This window comes from Charadrius vociferus, unplaced genomic scaffold, assembly GCF_000708025.1.
Source record: "Charadrius vociferus isolate BGI_N301 unplaced genomic scaffold, ASM70802v2 scaffold248, whole genome shotgun sequence".
Lineage (NCBI taxonomy): Eukaryota > Metazoa > Chordata > Aves > Charadriiformes > Charadriidae > Charadrius > Charadrius vociferus.
The window spans coordinates 725541-747362 of NW_009649851.1; the positions used below are offsets into that span (position 1 = coordinate 725541).

The 21822-nt window shown below is 40.9% G+C and overlaps 1 protein-coding gene across 1 annotated transcript in view; it reads left to right on the top strand.

Moving 5' to 3' along the window:
• SCUBE2 (signal peptide, CUB domain, EGF-like 2) overlaps positions 1–21822 on the top strand; it is a 42037-nt gene that overhangs the window by 11970 nt on the left and 8245 nt on the right. Inside the window, exons 5-16 of the mRNA XM_009890973.1 lie at positions 390–515; positions 913–1029; positions 1939–2028; positions 3657–3773; positions 4814–4936; positions 6737–6853; positions 9297–9419; positions 9921–10037; positions 10652–10738; positions 11445–11549; positions 12799–12954; positions 13317–13520. Coding sequence (XP_009889275.1) covers positions 390–515; positions 913–1029; positions 1939–2028; positions 3657–3773; positions 4814–4936; positions 6737–6853; positions 9297–9419; positions 9921–10037; positions 10652–10738; positions 11445–11549; positions 12799–12954; positions 13317–13520 — 1482 coding nt within the window. The remainder of the gene's footprint in view (positions 1–389; positions 516–912; positions 1030–1938; positions 2029–3656; positions 3774–4813; positions 4937–6736; positions 6854–9296; positions 9420–9920; positions 10038–10651; positions 10739–11444; positions 11550–12798; positions 12955–13316; positions 13521–21822) is intronic.

The window sequence follows — 21822 nt, forward strand, 5'->3', positions numbered from 1 at the left end:
AACTTCACTTTGGGCTTTGATCTTGCCAGGTATCAGCCACCTTGCAGTTTTTATAAAAGAAATGAGGAGGTTTTATAAACACTGGTATGAAGCGAGAGCATTGCACGAGAATGCAGATGCTGTACAAATCTAGGGATGTTGCTTTTTGACCTTGCAGTCAAAGAACATGGGCACAGAAAAGATCACGGATGTAGAAACCTTGGGGTTGTTGACTTTGCTGGATTGCACTTTCTGCCTTTTCTGTCTGCAAGCTTATACTTCTTGTCCTAACACTGTAGAGTCTTCCCAGAAGTAGCAGGCTGTTGTCTGTGTGTGTATTAAACTGGCTTTATCTGACTGTTGCTTGCACGCAGGGATGCTGACGCTTTTGCACTTGTCCTGTTTTGCAGAAGGCATGAGCTGCATGAATAAAGATCATGGCTGTGCCCACATCTGCAGAGAAACACCCAAAGGAGGAGTTGCCTGTGAATGCCGACCAGGATTCGAACTGTCCAAGAACCAGAGGAGCTGCATTTGTATGCAACATTCTGCATATGCTTATGGTTTCCCAAAGTGAACAAATAGTGTTCTGTTTGCAGTGATATGGGATTTGGTATGTTATAGCTAAATTGGGATGACATGCCCAAATTGTGTGCGTTTGAATTAAACTAGAATTCAACTAGAATCAATAGATTTGCAGGACACTATCACACCAGTCTATTGGCTGCTATGTTATCTGTAGTTTGGGAGTTGCACCATCATTCGTAATGATGGGAAGTTCGGCTCCACAAGAGAGCTCTGCAGTGTTTCACACGGTTCTTCAGGAAAGGGACATGTTAGGAAGGTATATTGGATGGTCAAATAGAGATGAAATTGCACACTGTCTCAAAGATGCTGGAAGTACTTGTGAGATGTAACATATTTTCTTCCTAGTAACGTGTAATCATGGGAATGGTGGTTGTCAACATACATGTGATGATGCTGATAATGGGCCTATTTGTGGATGTCACCCCAAGTACATCATGCATGTGGATGGGAAAACCTGCCTGGGTCAGTATACCGCGGAGGGAAGTAGTTTTCTGTTGATGACTAACTCAAGAGTGGTGTGGCGTTGCTGTGTGTGCTGTATAGGTGTTGGACTAGATGATCTCCAGAGGTCCCTTCCAACCTTGACCATTCTGTGATTCGGTGATTAATGCTCCTCATAATAGTATGGCTAGAAAATGTCAAGGAATCCAAAACTAAAAAAACTGTTACTGCATGATTGCTCATGGTTGTGTTATGCTTCCCTATATAAGTAGCTACCTAATACTACTGCAGCCTGTAATTATCACTGGTCCCTCTGAGGCACAAGGCCTGTCACTAACCAAAGAAGATTCCCTTCCCTATAGGGTATTTTAAGTTCAGTTTCTTGTATAGCGTGAGCCAGAGAGTGTAACCAAGCAGTATGTCTGTTAAAACCAGAACTCTGAATTCAATTAAAGTACATTTTTTGCAAGGCAGTTATCCAGTAAAGAAAGCACTTAAGATTTATAAACTCTTCCAGTCACTGGAAGAGTTTGTCTGTTGATTGAAATCAAATGCTCAGACATAACTGGCTGGTCCTTGTATGAGTCCATGATAGATGATGATGGTGTGGTCTTAACAGAGCAGTTCATGACAGTTCAATTAGTTCTTTCATCTTGTTGCTGTTCACCGCATCTGTAGCACGCTTTCTGTTTTGTTAAGAATACTGAAGCAGACTTGAGTTGTAAGGAAGCAAGAAAAGCAAAGTTTTGACTGATGTGTCTTTGAGGTTTTTTTATTTCTTTTTTAAAAAGAATTATTTCTGCCTAGTCAGTTCTGTCTCTGATAATTCAGCTCATGATGCAGCTGTTTGCATGTGTGTACATACTGGATTCAGATGAGGCTTCTGGTCAGGGCACCTTTACTCATCTGCTTTTTTCATGTTCCTTACAGAGAGGGAAGAAGCTGCTGTTGAAATTCCTGAGGGAAACACTACAGCAGGAGCTGACGTGGACAAGAGGGTGAAGCGACGGTTGCTCATGGGTAAAAGTGCTTATCCAAAATAATTTTGCTGCTTGTTTTAACCTTTTAGATTGAAGAATTGTTTTTTAATGTAACCATCATAGCTCTGGGCTGAATTCTGCCTGAGATGCTCCACTCCCTTTTACGGAAATAATATTATTCCATAATGTATAAAAAACTATATAGATCGTTTGTGATGGTCAGTAGGAGGTGTCAGGAACTTGCCCTTGAAATATTTCTGTTTCATCATGGGAATGCAGTACAATCCCTCTTGTGCTACAGCTTTAGCCAAGTGATTGTGGAGGAAGCAGTGTTTTACCTGCTTCTCTTCAACTCAAAGTATACTTCTGCGTGGAAGAGAATTGGGCCTAGTGGTGGGTTCCATCTAGAAGGGCATGTTAGGGTACAAGGCCATCTTATTCTTCCTAGAGGTGATTGCATCTGGCCCAGAATGCCAGCCTCTGAGGGTCTATCACTACTGGGAAGGCACTGGCATGAGAAACAATCACTGTGGTCTCAGGGCAACTGGGTCCGTGGATGTCCACCTCTCAAAAGTCCTTACTCCTGGCAGTCGGGGTGACTTACCGTGTTTAAAATGGCGTTTGCCACAGAAGTGGCATGGAGGCTGAAGAAGGAGCTACCAAAAGTATAGGGCTAGCTCTGAGCTCCTGAATCCATATTTAGACTAATAAATGAGTAGCCTCATTTTAAAAAAAATTACATTTCTGTGAAAAGAGGAAGAAAGAAGAGGCACTCTGTCTTCACATGGAAGTTGGGCACAGCCTCCTAATACTGAAGGTGAGATGAGAGACTGGGAAGGAATAAACCAGTAAAGGTCTCAAAACTTGAGAGTGATAGCGTTATGCTTGATGCTGCAGAAAACTAGGAGACAGAGCTAGAAGGAGAGGAGTTCAAAAAGCAGACATAGAAAATGATCTTTGCAGCTCTCTGAATCAATATGCTGGGTGAAATTGTGTTTGTCCAGCCAGAGAAAGGGTTGTTAGACTGAGTGAGGTGGTTACACTGACTACAAGAGGATGATTGCCAAAGAGTGAGTTATTTTGGTTTAGTTGGGTGTGAAGAACTGTATTTTAGGGGTGTTCACTAGAAAGGTTTGGTGAGATTTAGATATAGTTTTCATCAGGGGAAGTTAAAGGAACATTAGGCTGAGATGACACCTGGGTCACAAGCCTGAAGGAACACTCAGTGTGGGTGTAATCCACCATGACTGGGAGCACAGGTAGCATGTGAAGGTGTGTTGGAAGGGATTTAAGAAAAGTGGTTTAGTAGTGCTGAGAGCAACCGGGTGTCTGCGCGTTGGTGGGAAGTGTTAGAGGATCAGCCAGGACTGAGTGTGGGCGTAAGGAGACAGACTGACAGGAACAGATTCATCATCAAAGAGTGGGGATTTGTGTTTAAGGACAAGAATATTCAGAGACAATATCTCAGTTTGTAGAGTCTCTGCAAAAAAAAATGGACATAGCCGAGACAGGGATTTTGCCAACACACGTATTTAGTAGTTGCTCATGTATACTAGACTGAATGTGGTTGAATAGCAGTGTGCTTGGAACTGTGCCTTGTATCACGTGATGTTTTTTCTTACCGTTATAATATCCCTGAGCAAACTTCAGCTTTATCTTGTTGGCTAGAAACATGTGCAGTAAATAATGGTGGCTGTGATCGTACGTGTAAAGACACATCGACCGGCGTTCACTGCAGCTGTCCTGTTGGATTCACGCTCCAGTTTGATGGGAAGACATGTAAAGGTGACTTTTTAATTTTTTTTTTAATTTTTATTTTTTAACTTTTGGACAAATGCGTACCAACACCGTGCTGTAAGGTATTAGTCTCCAAATGAAGGTAATCCAGTGTCCAGAGGAAAGCCAGTATGTGTAATCTGACCTAAGAAAGGACAGCAGTCAGGGGTAGATGCGTGGTTTCCATCACATCAGGTGCATCCTGTGCAGAGAATCTCTGCTGCTCTGCCCTCCCCCTCACCACTTCTACCCTTCCTGCCAAGGTGGCCTCATTTTTCACAGATGAGGGTTGGTAGGAGGTAATACAGGCCGGTGGTAAGGTAGAGGTCAGTACTGGGAGAGGGGAGGTGTGTAGGTTCTTACAGGCGTACAGTCCAGTAGTCTGCTATTTTACCCACAGTGAGCTGGGTATTAGAGCAGTTTGTAAGTAAATACCACTGTGTAAACAGGGATGTGTGACTAGAATGACTTACACTGGTCCAAGCAGCTCTAATGAGAGTACTGGAAAGGAGCAAAGGGACATTTAGGTTGTGTATTAGAATACCTTTTCTAGTAATTAGATGTTAAGACTGTACCGCTAGGCAAAAATGATGGAATCCTCATGCCTGAGTCAATTAGTATTAGATAAAGAACTTATTCTAATATTAGCATGAAAAGGACAGGGTAGCTTGGGAAGTCTCTTCTGTCTTAGATTTCTGCAGGGCTTAGGAAGAGGAAACAGAATGTTTAAAAAGCTAAAGCCCGTTAGAGCAGATTTAAATCAAAGTGTTTCTAAACAGTACTTAGGGAAATGGTCTTTCGTGAATACATGTACTCAAAAGTAACTGACAGCAATATGTTAAATGAAAACAAATCACACTGTCATGGGGCTGAATGGGCCAGATCGTTCTTAAGAGCTGGATCTAATCATCCTCTAAATTTGTAGTAGTCTCGCTAGATTTTGTTTCTGGGCTTCTCTAACCAATTGGACGTGACTGTTTTCTGGATCTGGCAGTGGAAGTATGTTGAATGTACTGTGTTTATTTGCTCAAGCACTTTTTTTGTTACAGATATTGATGAGTGCCAGTCCAATAATGGAGGCTGTGATCATTTCTGTAAAAACACTGTTGGCAGTTTTGATTGCAGCTGCAGAAAAGGATTTAAATTATTAACAGATGAGAAGTCTTGTCAAGGTATGTGCACTGGAGAGGCAGTAGAAGTAGAACAAATCAGCGTGGCTTGGACATCGACTACAATGATGAAGTGATAATGGACTCCAGAATAATTTCCAGGCCTCAGTTTTTGTTTTATTTTTTCTTTCTGAAACAGCTGTTGAGTTAATACAGTTGGCTTGATACTATTCTAGGAGGTACGTATAACGGCACAGTGAAATATTATCTGGAAGCGACAGAGACAGCATCATATTAAAAAGCTCTTTATGAGGATAATGCTTCCCCCCTCTGTTAATGGTCTAATTTACAGGGGAAAATAGACAATATCTCTTTGTCTTACTGACTAGTTCAGCATTGTAGTGCAATTATTTTTTCTTAATGAGGCATTCAGATGCCACGAGTTCATTATTTAAGGAAAAAAAAGATGTAATGTGATCTGTGAAATTACAGGCCTGTAGACAGACATTCCCTAAAACATAGCATTTGATTTTTAGGATGACAGGGATTTCTCCTGTGAGACTTACAAAGCATATTTGCTTTTCTGTATAATAGCTTGTACATACAGTTAGCAATCTTGTTTAAGCTGCTTAAATACAGTAAAACCTGAGGATCAAAATGGTCTGTGGTTTTGGAAAAGCTACAGTATGAAACAACGTAAAGTCAATCAGCCATCTGGGGAGGTGAATAATTCAATTTCCTAGACAACCAGCTGACATTAATGGTGAATTTCAGAAAGCTGAACTGACCAACAGAAAATAATTTTCACCTGGGTTTTTGGTACATTCTTATCCTTTTCAAATCAGACAAAGAAGGACACCTATTTACATGGAAAAAAGTTACTAGAAAAACATAAGGTTTTCAAGAAAGTTTGTGGGTTTTTTTTATGGAATCTGTTTATGAAGGTATTTTAAAGTTTTGAATCTCCTTTTTGTCCTGGTCACTTCTGTTACTTGGCCTAGATTCTGTCAGAAGTGGTGTCTTGAAGCATGCCAAAGCCCAAGAAAAAAGAATGATGTAATATGTCCGTGATGTTGATGTGAACTTTTTTGTATCTTGCAGCATTCTTATATGGCATGCATAATGTACTAGCACAGAAGTTTTAGGTGCGTTTGATGGTATGGTAAACATTCAGGGCCTCAGAAAGTGATGGAAATTTACCGTTTTACCATTCGATTCACTGAGATCGTGATTAGGCTGTTGTTATACTAACTATGCTTTAAAAAGAAAATGTGTGCAAAGTGATTGTAATGCCAAGGAAAACTTTCGCTGGAGAAAACAGATATCTCGGCAGCTTTTAGAGACAGACATTGAAGTCTAAATATACAGTACAATGGATCTGTGGGAAAATTCACCAAATTATTCTAGTCATCTGTCTTTCAGGTGTACCTCAGAGAACATGGTGATTTTTCAGCAGACTTAAATCATATAGAGTTAAAAATATGGCCTTTGCTTTCGTTTATGGGGAGAAACCAAATACAGTACTTTCTTCTGTAAATCTATTTCTGCAGACCTTATGTAGACATTTCTTAACAAAATAAGAGTTTTGTTAGCATTTTTTGGTTCTCTCATAGAAAAGATATAATTTATTTTAAACATGATTGTTAAAAACGCAGCAGCAGTTTTCGTGTTTGCCAAGAAAAAGCTTGTTTGGCAAACTAATTGTTCTTTTAAAAGTTGTCATTTCATTATGTTACATTACTTGCTTTAAAAGAATTGGCTTAGCTTACATAAATCTGCACATCTTTGCATGTGACTTTGTTAGCTCATGGGAGCTCCCTTGTCAGGCTGAAAGATACTGATGTATCCCTTTAAAACCTGCAGACATTGATGAATGCTCTTTTGAACGGACGTGTGACCACAAGTGCATCAATCATCCAGGCACCTTTGAGTGTACTTGTAACAAAGGATATGCTCTCTACGGCTTCACACATTGTGGAGGTGAGTTATAAAAAGACACTACAGGCCATGCTGATAGAGTGCTGTTGCCACAGGTCCACTTAGTGTCTGTGCAAGACACAAGTCTGTGTATATGCAGTAGGTGTACAGACTAAATTTTACTCTTTGCCATGATAAGGAGACACAGCAAAAGTAGAAACTAATCCTGCTCATTTCTGTCTTTGCTCAGATGATTTTCCCTTCCCACCCTGCATCCAGAAAGCACCTGTGAATTTTAGAACAGACTGATGCATTTTGTACCTGGATATGAAAGCCAGAATTTGATAGATTTTTCACATGCAAAAGTTTCATTGACTTCAATGAAAAGTCAGTGGAATAGGCCTTAAAGAACAAGAAGCTCTGGATGACTTAAAAACTTACAGTTTTGCAGGTTGCCCTTGTGCATATGTCAGATCCTGATGGGATGTAGATTAGATTTTTGCTGATGTAGTACCACTGATTTACATTGGCCAAGATTAATACTCATAAATATTTTACATCTTTCCTACAAGAAAAGCTCAGGGTAAGAGAGGAAGATGTTCACAGGACCTCAAGGTGTGCCAAGTGTGAATATTTTTGCGATAAATTCCCAGAATTAACATGGGCAAACACAAATAACTAGACACTAAATGGAATTAAACTTGTTTTATATAAGCTCTAGGCAAGACCTTACTGTCTCCATGTGCTTCCTTAATCCTGAGTAAGACCTATTTATTTCTGAGGCAGAACGAGCACGCTTGAACTTGGAGATAACAATTCAGAGATCTCTGTGTGCCTGATCTATTCTAACCTCTGCCTCTACAAAGTCTGCAAGGAAGATTACAGGGCTACAACATCACTGTGTTTTGTCCTGATGAACAGGGAAACCTGTTTGGATGGGGAGTAACGCTGTTCATGTGTTCTACTTGCTAAAAGAAGTCTGTTCTTATGAATTCCTCTGCTTTAATTCCATTTCTTTTGGCCACCAATGAGGGAAAGGACCTGTAATTTTGCTGTTGGCTGCTAATTGTCCTCTTCATATCATACTCCTGTGGGGAAGATATTAATTCGTATACTATATTAAGTCTTTAATTTACTGGCAATCACAGGCTGTGTCAAAGCTGGTAGGATACTGAGTATACGCCTTCTGACCTATATGGGAGAAGTCAGTAAGTGCTAGAGGTAATAGGTTGCCATTGCATGCAGCATCCTAACAAAAGCTCAGTGAAAACCAAAGATTTGGGACGATTTTGTGGTATCTTAGGCAGCAGTACTGATTTAAGGTGTTCCCTTCTTTCTCTATTATTCCTCTGCTGCTCATTCCTACCTCTGCTGTCTCAGTTCTGTTAGTAGCATGTTTTTCCCCTGAAGTCAGCTCAGTTTTGTAATCTCTTTCAGAGTTTTCTACCAAATTGTTACCTATCTAGAGGGGGGAACAAATGATTGGAGAGAGTAGTGACAAGAACTTGTTACCATTGAGAGAAATATTCGTAGAACCCTAAGTTGTACAAACTTTCTGGGAGTCGCAAGAGATTTCTTGATAGCAGCTTTCTAGGTTTATGTATAATTGCCATAAAGCTACTGGAGACAAGCGAAGCAGTCATCAGGGTGGATCTAAGAAGCAGGATGCAGAACTTTGCATTTCCCTTTGTTGAAATTCATGAGATTCCTGTCGGCCCATTTCTCCAGCCTCTCAAGGTCCCTCTGAATAGTGACACAACCATCTGGTGTATCAGCCACTCCTCCCAGTTTTGTATCATCTGCGAACTTGCTGAGGGTGAACTCTTGTCCCATCATCCAGGTTTAATGAAGAGGATAAATAGTATTGGCCCCAGTAGTGACCCCTGGGACACACCAGTGGTGAATGGCATATTCTGCATCAGCAAGCAAGTTTGTGCCAAAGGCAGTATGTTGTGTTGTCAGTAGTTTCTCTTCCTATTGGCATTTATTGGGCGGGGCAAGGCTCCAAAATTGGATAATTGGCCAAAAGGAACAATGGTGATCCAAATGGCGATTTGCCCACAGGGAGTCAAATAGTGTTCCACAGATGTTGTATCTATCTGACCACTTCGGAGGATTGGTCAGTATGAATCCTGTCCATGTCATCTGCCTTTGTTCCAAATTAGAAATATTAATTAACTAGATACAGTGCAATGCAGACTTGATTTAATCTTCTTTGCTTTGAGTTAATTTGTTATCGTATTGCTGATGCTGGATATGTGTTTAATTATGTGGTTTAAGGACATACCTAATATCTCCCCTCCATCGACGTTTGATCTATTTTGACATTTATCAAAGGATTTCCATGAAAACAAAACTGTTCCAAGGTGGGTGTCCAGATAGCATTCCTAAAGTGTTTTCTAAGCCCTATTAAGCATTATTTGTGTACGTGTTTACCTGGTGGAGTTATAGTACACGATTTAGGCAAGAGTAACTTTTTTAAAGTATTTTTACCTTTCCTCTGCAGATATTAATGAATGTAGCGTCAACAATGGTGGTTGCCAACAGCTGTGTGTGAACACACCGGGAGACTATGAATGCCTGTGTCACTCTAACTACAAATTGCACTGGAATAAAAAGGATTGTGTTGGTAAGGTGCCCAGTAAATACATTTCTGTTCCTGATGTGTCTGATGGCCATGTGGTTATAGTCAAATCTGAAAATCTTGATTTGTCCAGTTCAGTGGTATGTCATCGTTTCCAGTATTCCTCTTTACTTTTTAGTCAGGCGTGATGGTACTGATGTTGAAACTGGTAAAAACAAGCAAAAAAAACAACCCCAAAAACAGGAGATACTTTGAGGGATTTTGATGCTTTCTTTGCTGTGCTTTTTTCTAGCTCGTTCTTCTATTGCCTTTTGTTTCCCTGCATGAGAAGGTTGGCTGATGATAGCTTTACCTAAAAGGAAATTTCTTAGGTTGTGTGATCCTCCAGTGATTTTATTTTGCTTTCATTTTCTGTCTAAACAGTGTATTAATTGCATGGGTGCTCTCAGGTACCAGCTACAAAAGCAGCTGCATGCCAATTTATTATTAGTAGGGTGTATGTAGATGTTTTACTTCTCCTGCGAGTATTTGTTTTATCCTATCTAGAGCTAAAGGGTCCCTTGCCTGATAATATGTCACCCAAGGTATTGCTGCACTGCCTTAAGAGTGGTGGGAGCGATAGATGCTTCTTAAGCTGCTCTTCGGATGTCCAGGTATTTTCTGGTAAGTCAAAACCAACCAAAACAATATGTGATTCTGTAGAGAGTGTCAGAGTAGCAAACCTCCCAACCCACATGGAAGCCCCAAGAAGTAGGCAGTCAACAGGGACCTTTCCTCTTTCACTGTAGATAAAGGGCTACATCCCTGCCGGTGTCCCAGGAAAGCCCCCCTTTCCTTCTCTTTTATAACCACTCTACCCTCAGATTCCCTTCTCATGACAACTGTCTTTTTGAAGCTGGGGAGGACAGGCCAGAATTCTCTGTGCTCCCTGGGCCGTTCCTTAATTGGCCCTGAGAGCCACTGCTGAATGGGGTGAAGGCATTCCAGCCCTGTGTGGGGTCTGAGATTTTGCCCGCGCAGCCCCTCCACCCCACAGGACACAGCACGCAGACTCAGCCACTGCTTACGGGACAGATGCTGCTTTTCCTCCGGAAACCTTTAAATTGCTTAGGAAGAGACAAGTTCTAGTGTGGAGTATTTTATGAACAATATTGTTGAAAAAGGTGAAGATGATGATGCCAATCAACAAATTAAAAGCATCTTTTATACTACAGGAGTCTTTACTTGGTGCATGGTGCCTCTGTCTTTACTGTCTGTCTGTATGGTCTGTCTGTTAGGAACACAAGATGCCTACACCCTCACCTGTGGCAGGTCATCTCAGCTTAAGAAAAAGCAGCAAAATACAAATGCATCCAGCTGTCTGGGTAATCGCTAGATTTACTGTTGCATGATTTGACTGATTTCTTTTAATAGATAACTGTGAAATAAGGGTTTTTCTGTTGATTTTCTATTTTCCCTCTCCATTGAAGTCCCTCTGTTTTTTCTTCTTCTTCCTTATGATTGCAGTTCATGATTACAGCAGGAAATTCCCCTTGTCCTGCTTCATCAGCATCACTCAAACTAGGACTTAAAAATAAGGAAAGAGAAGACAACCAGTAGTGAAATAAACAGCTGGGCCAGGAGTAACATGCCTCTTTTTAGACATCCAAACTGGACAGTGTTGGCAACATACAATATGTTTAGGTTAAGCTGTTGGACAATAAAGTTTAGAAAACATTTAAAGCTAAAGAGATAAGAGGTGCTATTTTTATATAGACAGAAACTGCTTTCTGAACTGGTTTAGAGTATCTCCTTTGATTTCAGCCAATCTTTATTTGATTTACCCAATAGATCTGGATTTGGTCTCCTTCTTTTTATTTTTTAAATAAAATCTATCACACTTTGTTCTAATTCTAGTTGTGAACCAGCTTCACAGCAGGAGGAAGCTGGCATCTCTCTAGGTTATCTGTGATGACCTCTTTTTCACTTTATATTAGCATATTTTTGATGTCATCATTGTGATGTGGCATTAGGGTTATCTAATTTTTCTATTTCTTTTTTAAAATAACCTGTCATTATTTCTTCCTGAAGATACTTCAGCCATCAAGATAAGCATAACCTTTAAATTAAATGAAGGAAAATGTAGTTTGAAAAAGACTGAGATGTTTCAAGAAGGTCTGGAACAGATGATACCAGGTATGAATATAAAAACGCAGGTAAGCAGGTTAGAGCCATAGCTCAGGGGTTATTAAGTGCTTTCCATATATGTAGTGCAACGTAAGCAAAGCATAAAGGACTGCAAACTTTCTGCTCTTCACTGACCTCGTGAATCATACTCCTTCCCAGCCATGATTCTTGCAACAGTTATTTCAGATCAGAGGACTTCCCTGTCCCTTAGTCTTGCTAGGAAAGCCCTTCTTCTTTTTTGTTTGTACCACTGCCAGTAAGTTCTCAATAAAGTCAACCATACTTTTCATTTTTTTTATTTCTTCCTTTCCTTTCCTTTCTCTCTCTATCCCTTCTTTCTGTTCTTTCCTTTCTCACCTGCTCCTTACTGTCTGATGCCTCAGTTAAGAATCTCCTGGCATTTTATGCGGACTCTATTGCCAAAGGGTTATTCCTCTTTTCTCTTGTCTTCCTTTTATACTTCAGCAGCCCCAGATGGACACACTGAGGTCTGCTCTTCCATCTGTTCCAAGGCAGAAAGCTTAAACCTGGGAGTTTACTAAGTCAGCAGAAAATAAGAAGTACATTTAAAAAAAAAAAAAAGAGCGCTTGGGGAAGAAGTCACAAAACAATATAATGAATCAGCATGTCAGTTTGTTTGTCCTTAGAAGAGTAACAGTGAGCAACTACACTAGATGCTCAGTGAAGAGTTAGATACTCCAGAACCAAAGTTTATTCCATGTGTTTTCTTTAACTAAATTTTATTTCCCCATTGAAACCTGGAAAATAGTCTTCAAATGTCCTGTGTACACAGCCGCTACTTAATTTAAACACCATTATAAGGTAACGCGTTTTTCACATGCTTCATATGAGTGCAAAATTTTTCCCCTCGAGTAGCCTGCCTGGTGCAGGCAGTGTCATGGTTTTTAAGATGCTTTGCATAGCGCACAGGCAATTCATTAGAACCTGCTAGCAAAACCCAGGGGGAACGGGCTCAGTGCTGCAGCCAAGCTCACATCCTAGCGGTGAATCATGCCTTGGACCCACTGCAGTGCCAGAGCCTCAGCCCGACAGCCCCGCTGTAGGTGCACTGGGGTCATGATGATGGTCACCCCCTGAGGGTGTACCAGTTGAGAAACTGGCTAAACTGTTTACTGGCATGTGGAGTTGATCGTTTGGTCCCCTTTAACTCTTCACGACAACATACTCACTGAGCATTAGTGAACGTTGAATAATGTAGCTGGCCAAGCTTTTGCTTCCTTTAATTTTGTTCATACAGAGAGACATAATTCAGTAATGGAGAGCTTCCACTATGTAAACCTAACATGCAGCTCTGGCAAGAAAGTTCATGGAGCCCTCAGTAGACTGACAGCGACTAGAGAAATTTTTATCACTGCGGACTTTGAGCTTGAAACAAGCCGAAAGGAGGTGACAGGTTGGTTGGAAAATAATCCAAGGTGCGGTTTGAAGCTTCTTGCTGTTTGCTCCTTAATTTCTGTATTTTTCACTTCTATCTGTATGCAAAATGATAATAAAAAGTATCTCCTGTTTTGAAAATGAATTTTACTGCTTCAAAAAGAGTGAGGGATGGGGGTAGTTTCAAAGATCAAAGAGCTGCCCATAGATTAAAGTCTTTTGGTCTGATTAATTTTCTTCTAGCCTGGTGGTGTTCTTAAGGATTGCAGACTTGTTCACAAAAGTTGCTTTCTTGATGATTTGCATTGGTTGATCTTTTGAATGGGATGGATTTTTTGTGCACGGTCACTTATAGCAGCTTTCACCCTTGGTACTTTTCAGACACCTGTGACGTGCGCTGTGCTCGAAAAAAGACTGAAAAGAGGTTCCGTAAAACCATTCGAACCTTACGGAAGACAGTCAGCAGGGACCAGTTCCGTGTTCGCGTCTCTGGCGTGGACCACGAAGTTGCCAGAAAGTCTCTCAAGCTATCAGAGGCGCAGCAGTCTTGTGGTGTAGGACAGATGCATGTTGGTAACAGATGTGGTAAGTAAATGTAGATTAGGAACAAACCATCATGTGTGTTTTACCGTTTTGCTCAGGGCTGGTGAGCTTGGGGGGATTGTGGGATGCTTGTCCAGGAGCGAGGAGGGCTGTGTGTGAAGAAGTAGGGGTTACTGTTTGTGCTACTGAGATGCACCCCTCTGTGTATTTATTGTTGGCAATTGCTGTGTTATTGAGTAGAATATGGGCTCAGTGCATTGCACTTTGTTATAGTTGATGGCCTTGACATCAGCAGTGTTATTTTTAAGACTACGCTTAACATTCGGTGCAACACTGTGCTTCTGAACTTGTGCCCATTTCATCTCTCCCTTGTTCCAAACAAAAGCCTGAGCAGAATTTGATACACTCACATTCTCTTTCCTGATTAAGCTCCGAGTCCCAGAAAATCTTCATGACAGAGTTATAAATTCATGGAGAGTAGGGGTTTTATAGGCCAGTACTGAGAAAAATCTTAATTATCATGGCACTGGAGTGCACCACCATAATGCAGCCTATAATAAATGCTTCCAAAGCACAAAAGTGAAGGAGAGGGGTCAGATGTTATCTTAACAGGGAACTAACAACCATAACGGCTAATTCAGGCTGCATAGGGTAGGCAGCATGTAGGTGGTTTTGTGAATCAGCAAGCCTTTAAAATGCTTGTCAAATTGAATTAGTACGTCTTCCAGCAGCAACCCGTTCGGCCTCAGAATAGATTTTCCAATCTAGTTTTGCTAACTCTGAAAACACTTGGATTCACAGAATAGAAAAATGAATTGGTGTTAAAACATCTGTGCAAGCAAACAGACCAGCGAATTGCTCAGGAATTCTGTTGGAAAGACATGTAAGTTTTAAGGGTGGGTTTTTTTTGGTAACATTGTAATAAGTCTGAAAAACTGGAAGGTACACCGAGATGAGTTTACATGGATGTTTTCAAGCTGTTGTGTTGAATGCTGGAGAAAGGCTTTGAAAAACCTCTGTCTCAGTCCATTGTACAAAGCACAGTATGGCTTTCGAGCCATTTGTGATTTCATCTGGAAAAAATGGCAAAAATCCTACGGGTAGAGAAGGCAACGTGAGTTACAATTAGGAATTGGAACAACAAAGAAACAAAATGTTTTTTTTAGGTTGCCGCAGAACCAATTTAATTTCTCATTACAAATGAGAAGCTTACATGGCATTTCTGTGCCAGTTCAGAGGGAAGGGGGGATTGTGGAGAATGCCTGCAAAACTCTGGCATGGTGAGCACAAATAGCCTGTCCATGGTTAAAACAGAGACACTGAGCATATGAAGACAGATGTTTTGAAGAACAACGTATAAAAGTCAAGCCTCTTCTGTTGCTGAATTGGTGCCACAGTTTGCTCTGGACACCTTAACAGGGACTGCTGTGAGCAGTCGAACTTAGTAACATTAAGGGTCTCGTGCCTTATGGTTCAATTTGCTCATGCCTAAAAAGGTGGAATCACCAAATGAATCTTCCTTTCTTCAGCTGAAGCATTCAGACCGTATCCTTGTGTAGATTTGCTGTAATCAAACAGGAGATGGAACGTGCACCACAGCCGTATACTTGGATGGATGCTAAGACAGTCTCCACTTTCACATTCCCGACTGACTTACATTAAACATACGGAAACTTTAATATCTTTGAACCCTCTCTGCATCCCTTGTGAAATTCCTGGAAGTTGGACAGAAAGTTCGCTGGTTGCTGAGGGGACATAAAAGTGCACACAGCGGCAGTGTTGTTACACACGCCTCATTTCCTTAGAAAAAGCTAATTGTCCCAGGGTGCATGGCAAAGGCAGCGCTGGGCGGCTGCTGTCACTGCCAGTCAGAAGGAACTAGGAAATAGACTGGGGAGAAGAGAATGGAGTGGGAACAGTGTGGAAGAAGAGGAAGAAGCTCAGGGCTGTGCGTGGGAGAGTCAGGGGTTTTCGTTTTCTTTTGATCCGATTGTTTTGCAGAGCTGCTCAGAACTTGGGGACAGGATTGGGGCCCTGCTTATCTAGACATGCTGATGATGCTGGGGAGAACGTGACTCCATAGCAAGAGATACCAGGTCAGCAGGTGGTGGATGTGGCCTCTGGACAGGCAGAGAACTTTGGCAAAGGGATTTTGCTCACTCTGACCAGAGGATCAGGAAGTAGTGAGGGAACAAAGTCAGTCTAGGGGCTTACACGTCTTCTGTGATGCAGATAGTGAGTGAAGTGTAGGTTTCAGGTCATTGTTTTCAAATACATTTTTTAAAACAAAATACTTGGGAGTATGGCTGGGTTAGGTACTGTTTTATTGATCCAGACAGTCCTCTACTGCTCCTCTCCCTGTGGTAGACTTCTGCTGGCACAGCACTGTCTGAAACGTTAGTTGTATCTGAGCAGTGTCAGAGGGAAAGTCCAGCTCCTGCTCTGCCAACTTTTGTCTTTGGTAACTGGCCCGCAGCTGCAGCAGTAAGCTCAACTTCATTTGGTTTCGTGCTTTTGGTGAGGTAGTACTTTTCCTGATTTTTCTGTCTTAACTCTCTACTGCCTGCAGTGGGGCACAACACAGGATAAAAGCTCCAGAAAGGCACCAGGAGCAGATTAGATGTGATTTCCAAGGTATTTCATCCTTCTTACTGTGCGGAATGGCTGCATGTGCATGTCTGCTGTTCTTAAAACAGCTGTTGATGGTAAAAGGGAATTCACTGATGATTCCGATGGGCAGTGTATTTTATTTCAAGTTTGTTGTTTAATATACAGTTCTGTTTGGGATTTTCTGATACTTTACAGGTTCAAGTGTTGCATTTGTATACCTTGTTATGTGCAAGCTCTGTATCAATAAGTAAGCACAGTTAGCATTCGCTCACGTTGATTAATTCCATGAAGTCCTGTGAATGGCTTCCAAAGAACAACCAGCGGTAGGTCTTTACTAATGGGTATCACAAGAAATGCATATAGCAAAATGGAACCTTCATCAGCCTTCCCAGAGAACCGTATTCTCATAGCAGGAAAGTGATCTTTTCCCACTGCGGTAAATCTTATGGCAAAAAACAAGCATACTTGAATGATAGTGTTTCAAGACTGGATGAACCTTCTGAGGATGCTGGAAATGCTGCATACTTCTTCTTTGAGGAGATGATTTGTCTTGGGGAGAATGCAATTTCATTCACTAACCTGGCTACAAACATTCATTCTCCAGTATGAGCTAAGTGTTAGACAGAGTTAACAGCCAAAGACCAACTGTTTAAATACTAGCAATTCCTTATCAGAAACTGATTTGCTAGAAACCTTCATATTGAAAGAGTAGTTGATATCCCTTGGGACCCTTTAGCCCTCAGGCACTTTCCACTGAGGGAGAAACAACAAGCAGTTTAGCTGCTTTTTCCATTGCTTAAAACTGTCACACCGCGATCACATCCCATGGAGTTGGAACAAGAAAGGCGTGCTTTCATTTGGTATTTTTTGTTGGATACACAAACACTTCAAGAGATGGAAGGAGGCAAAGAAAAGTATTGTTCTCTGAAATCAATGTGTAACAGGACGTGAGCATGCCCTTGCTGCACCGTACTTGCAAGTGGATTCATCCAAAGAGCTGTCACTTCAGCAAGCATGAGAAGCACTGGTATAGGCACTGCTCTGGTGTAAATGCTGAGCAGCTTTATCTTACGTGGGAGGTGTTGATGCATTTCATTGCTCAGCATTCAGCAGTTTCGTCCCCTTAGTTTAGAGGATACAAATAAAATATTAACACTTCATACAAAATGATGAACCACATCTCAAAGTTTAGACAGGGTATGATACTGGCACTATACTATACTATAAAAGTATGGGATATATTTAAAGAGGAAAGCAAAGTGCTACCTGCCTCTGCAGTTGTTACAATTGATAGTTGTCTTATACATCAGAGAACTGTATATTGCTTTTTTTTTTTTTTTACAATTTTATCAAAATCTGACAAGGAGAAATGAATTATCGAATAGGAGAAAGGGTACTATTTTTCTGCTAACCTGCTTGCTCTGGCAATCATAGATTTAAGACATAAATCTTTAGGATGCGTAACCACTCATATGACCTAAATGTGCAAACACAATAACTTAAAGGATGCCGCTTCAGAATCAATTTGCATCAGTTGTTGGTGATTTTCCTTATAAAATCAAGGCATCATTGTTAAGAAAATAGTGAATTGGTGGATCATGACCTCCTTTATGAGGTTCACCTTCTCAGCCACTGAGATACTACAGCATTTGTCTATAGGAGCAAATGCTCAAAGGCCAACACGTTGAAAAGAGGGGAAGAGCCTTTAAATGTCTTTGTAACTGTTAATCCTGGTTCCCTATGGGCCCCTCTCTCCCCCCTGGCTGCCTTCTTGGTTTTGCATCAGAAAAGCTTTCACATTTTTTTTTTTCTTTAAAACAGCTGCATGAGATTCAAGACTGTGTTCTTAATGGGTATTGAAGACAAAGACAGTGGCTGCAGAAATGAAGTCTAGTAGAGGCAATTGGTTCTTTTGTTCATTTGGAGAAAAACAATCAGGTTTCTGGAAAAAAAAAAAAGGCAAAGCCAGCCAGTGGAATTCTGATTTAATGTCATTATTTGCAAATCTTCACATCTTGTTTTGACTGGGTATTTCCCACGCAGGTGGGACCATGCAGTTTTTAGTTTTGTGAAATGAAGCTTATAAGCTGTTTTTGGTTTCATTTAAGCACATGACAGGAAAAATCTGGACTCTTAGAGGTGTTTCTTGGGTGGTGGGGTTTTTGGTTTTTTTTTTGGTTTGTTTTTTTTTTTTTTTTACAGAGAGGGTTCACTTGTGTAATTTCATGCACAGTCCCATGGATTTCCATGGAACGATTTCTGTGTTGACATAATGTCCCTGTAATTAATGAATAATTAAACCTAACACCAAGTCTGTTTGTTATGCTAAATTTGTGAGTGCTGTGAGCTTCTAAACAGGCTTTCCTCATTACCCCTGCTCTGTGCTCCAGTGGGCATAGATGAGTGGCCTGTGTTTGGAATGTTTCTAGGTGGAAGATGGGGAGGAACTGGGAGCAGTTTACAGGGAATCTGTTTGTAGATCAAATTGTCTAGACACTAGTACCACTTTCAAAATCTTGGTTTGATGTTGTCATGTGAAGAAACTGATATATTTAAGAGCTTAAGGCATTAAAGCTTGGTCATCACTCAAAGTAATTTTAATATTTGCATTGAATAACAAGTATTCGTTATACTTTAGTTAAATCTGTATCTAGATGTGTTAGCCTCTTTTCTCATACACACATAGGATCTATTAAGTATTTGACGTGTCTCAGAAGTCAGTGGGGGAAAGACAGGTTTACGCATTTTTCTAGGCGGTACAATATTTAAAATTTAATTTTTCCAGTCTCTGTATTCTACATACTTTATCAACTTAATCTAGAGGTGCCTACTTTTTTCAGGTCTTGCTGATTTTAAATTAAGCTTGGGTGCTAAACAGCCTTGAGAATAAGGCTCATTATTGCACGTAGTAATGTCAGATATGAATTCATGTGGAGTACCCTCATAGACCTATCTGTCTAGGTCTGGTCTCTCCAGTTCCAGGAGGCAACACCACATATGCTACTTCATAAACCAGTCACCTCCACTGTAACACCAACTGGTGTTCCTCTAGCCCACTGTATCTTGGAAGGCCACTCCACACACTGGGGCTGTGATAATGATGTGATTTCTGAGCAGAGGGTGGCCCACTCCTTCTTACTACAGTGGTGGTGTCCTGTGAACTCAAACCCCATGGACACACAGACCAAGCTCATTGCTTGTCCAGCTGGACTCTTCTGTCAGCCTGGTTTGTCTCCAGCAAGCTGGCGCTGCCCAAAGAGATATTTTTAAGCATTAGTTCGTACTGAGAGCTGGGTCGTCATTACATGGCTTTCTCTCCATGTTGGGTCAACCTGTTCTCTGTCCTCCCGCTTAATCCTTTTCTCTCTCCAAGCTAGTTCACAACTGTAACCACTACACTGTACACGGCTCTTTTCAGCTGGTTTTGCACACCCTATTGCAGTGGTGGTAGCTAGTTGGACTTCGTATTATTATTTTTTTTTTACAATGTTCTTTCTGTTGTTGTCACCTTTTAGGGAAATTAAATGAAACACTTGAATTGATTGGTTCAGATGAAATGGAAAAAATTGTTTAGGTCCCTGGATGATTTTACGCGGTTCCTGCTTTTCACTTTCTCAGCCCTGTGTTTCTTCTGTCACCGGCATAGCCTACGGTCCTGCTGACCTGCCACAGTCCATCCCTGGGGCAGCCAGAGCAAGTGGAAGACGGGAGGGAAATGGGGCCTGAAGCAGTTAGGTGTAGCTCTGGTGCAGCTTAATGGACCTCAGATTAACGCCGAGCAAAGTTGGAAAAAAACCATCAGCCTTCTTTCCGTACACAGGAACTGCCAAACTGCAAAACCCCTGACAGTTGATCAGCTCTAATACTCGGGTAAATGAAGTCTATATATTGCCTTGCACTTTATCTAGTAGTCTAGCTGCTGGCGACTTAATTTGGCTTTGAAGCCATAGACACAAAATGTTAGTGGCCTGGTATTCTTTTCTTGCTGCTAGCTAGCTGAAATGTAGGAACATACTATGGTGGGGAATGAGAGAGTTGTGTTTTATGCCCTAATGAGACTTAACAGGATGAGGAAGAACAAATAACTTGTGACTCTTGCCCCAGTCCTCAGAATCCTGGAAAACAGAAATTAGCTAGAGCTCATAGTGTGTCTCAATGCAGAGGGAAGGCACAGAAACAGACCGTCTGATGCTTCTCCCCCATCTTTCTCTTGCTCTTGGAATTCAGGTGTCTAATGCATTTAGGAATGCCCCGTGTTGAGGACCTCAGTGATGTCTGAGGAGATCTTTTTAAGTTTACTTCCTCAATGCAAATTTTCAAAAATTAGGTACTTTGCTAAATAATCCTGAAAGTTTTAGAGTACCTCAGTTTTATATAGGGAGCTCTACAATTTTACAACATGTGATTTCAAGGCAAGTAAAGTGCAGATGATAAAGCTGTCAGGAGATACCTGATGGGGTAAGTTCTCAAATGTGACATTTCCACATAAGTAGTGGGTTTGGTTCCTGCTTGGGAGAGGTTTCCTCTGAGCTCTGTTAGCCGACCTACTGTTATGCTGGACTCTGAGCAAGTTCAGGAAACCTGAAGTACAATTTTAAGGTTGAATTTGTATGGTTTTACATGTGTCAATGTAAAGTAGCGCTCTGTTCAAAACAAAACCAAAACAGACACACACACCCCCCCAATGCAAAAAACCCAAACCACCCCAAACTTGACATGTGATTAAAATGAAGGGAAAAAGACATGTTAAGGGGAGATAGCAGAGGGCAGATAGCCTCTAGTGAGGCTACTCAATTTCTCATAAAGCCATAGAAATTTTTGAGGGAAGATGATTTGCACTGGTCTTTCTATTGCTTCTGGGTTTCTGAAGTCAGTAATCATTTCTCAAAATCACCTTTACTAACCTTGATTGTCTTTCCTTGTCATGGAATTGTAAGCAGTGCTCTTTCCTTACCTTGTTAGGAGTGCTGCAATGAAAGCCTTAATTCATTCATGTTTGTTGAGTTGCACAAAGAGTAGAGAGACGAGTGTTCTGTAGAAATGTTTATAAAAATGAAGAAAGGCTTGAAAAGGTGTGGAAGCAAATGAATGTGTGTCCTTATGAGAGCAGAAGTGATGTGTGGTGGAAAAAGCTAAAACCAAGAGCGAAGATTTCTTTACTAGCTTTCATTGATAAACGACAGAGCATTGCTTAACCTAACCTGCTGTATTTTATTTTTAAGCTAAGGAGGAGCACTTACTATTCCACTCGGTGTATCAGCCATAAACAAAATTCTTCATCATTGATCATGACCGGTAGTTAATGCCCTGCTTGTTGTTAGTCATATATCCTGAAATGAAGCCAAGGCCAATTTAGCTTCCTAACAAAATGGCTATTCACTGAGTGATTTATTGCAGCTATAAACTAAAACTAACAGTTTATTATCGTAACAGGTCTTTAAAAGGACAGAATTTTTCAGCACAGCTGAACAACTGCAACAGTATTTTGTGCCTTTCCAGAGCAGGGTAATTATTAAATGCTGGCACTGAAGCCAGTTTTTTTTGTGAAAAGTTTGAAAACAAAAATTTTTCAAAGATACCCATAAATATGGCTGGGCTTGTTAGATAATATTGAAGTGTGTAAAATCACTCTCATAGTGTTAGTGCTATCTATGTACAATACAGAACACAGTATTCCAGTGCACAGATAATTGTTATCCAAGATCCAGTATCAGAGAAATGGCAGGAATATTTC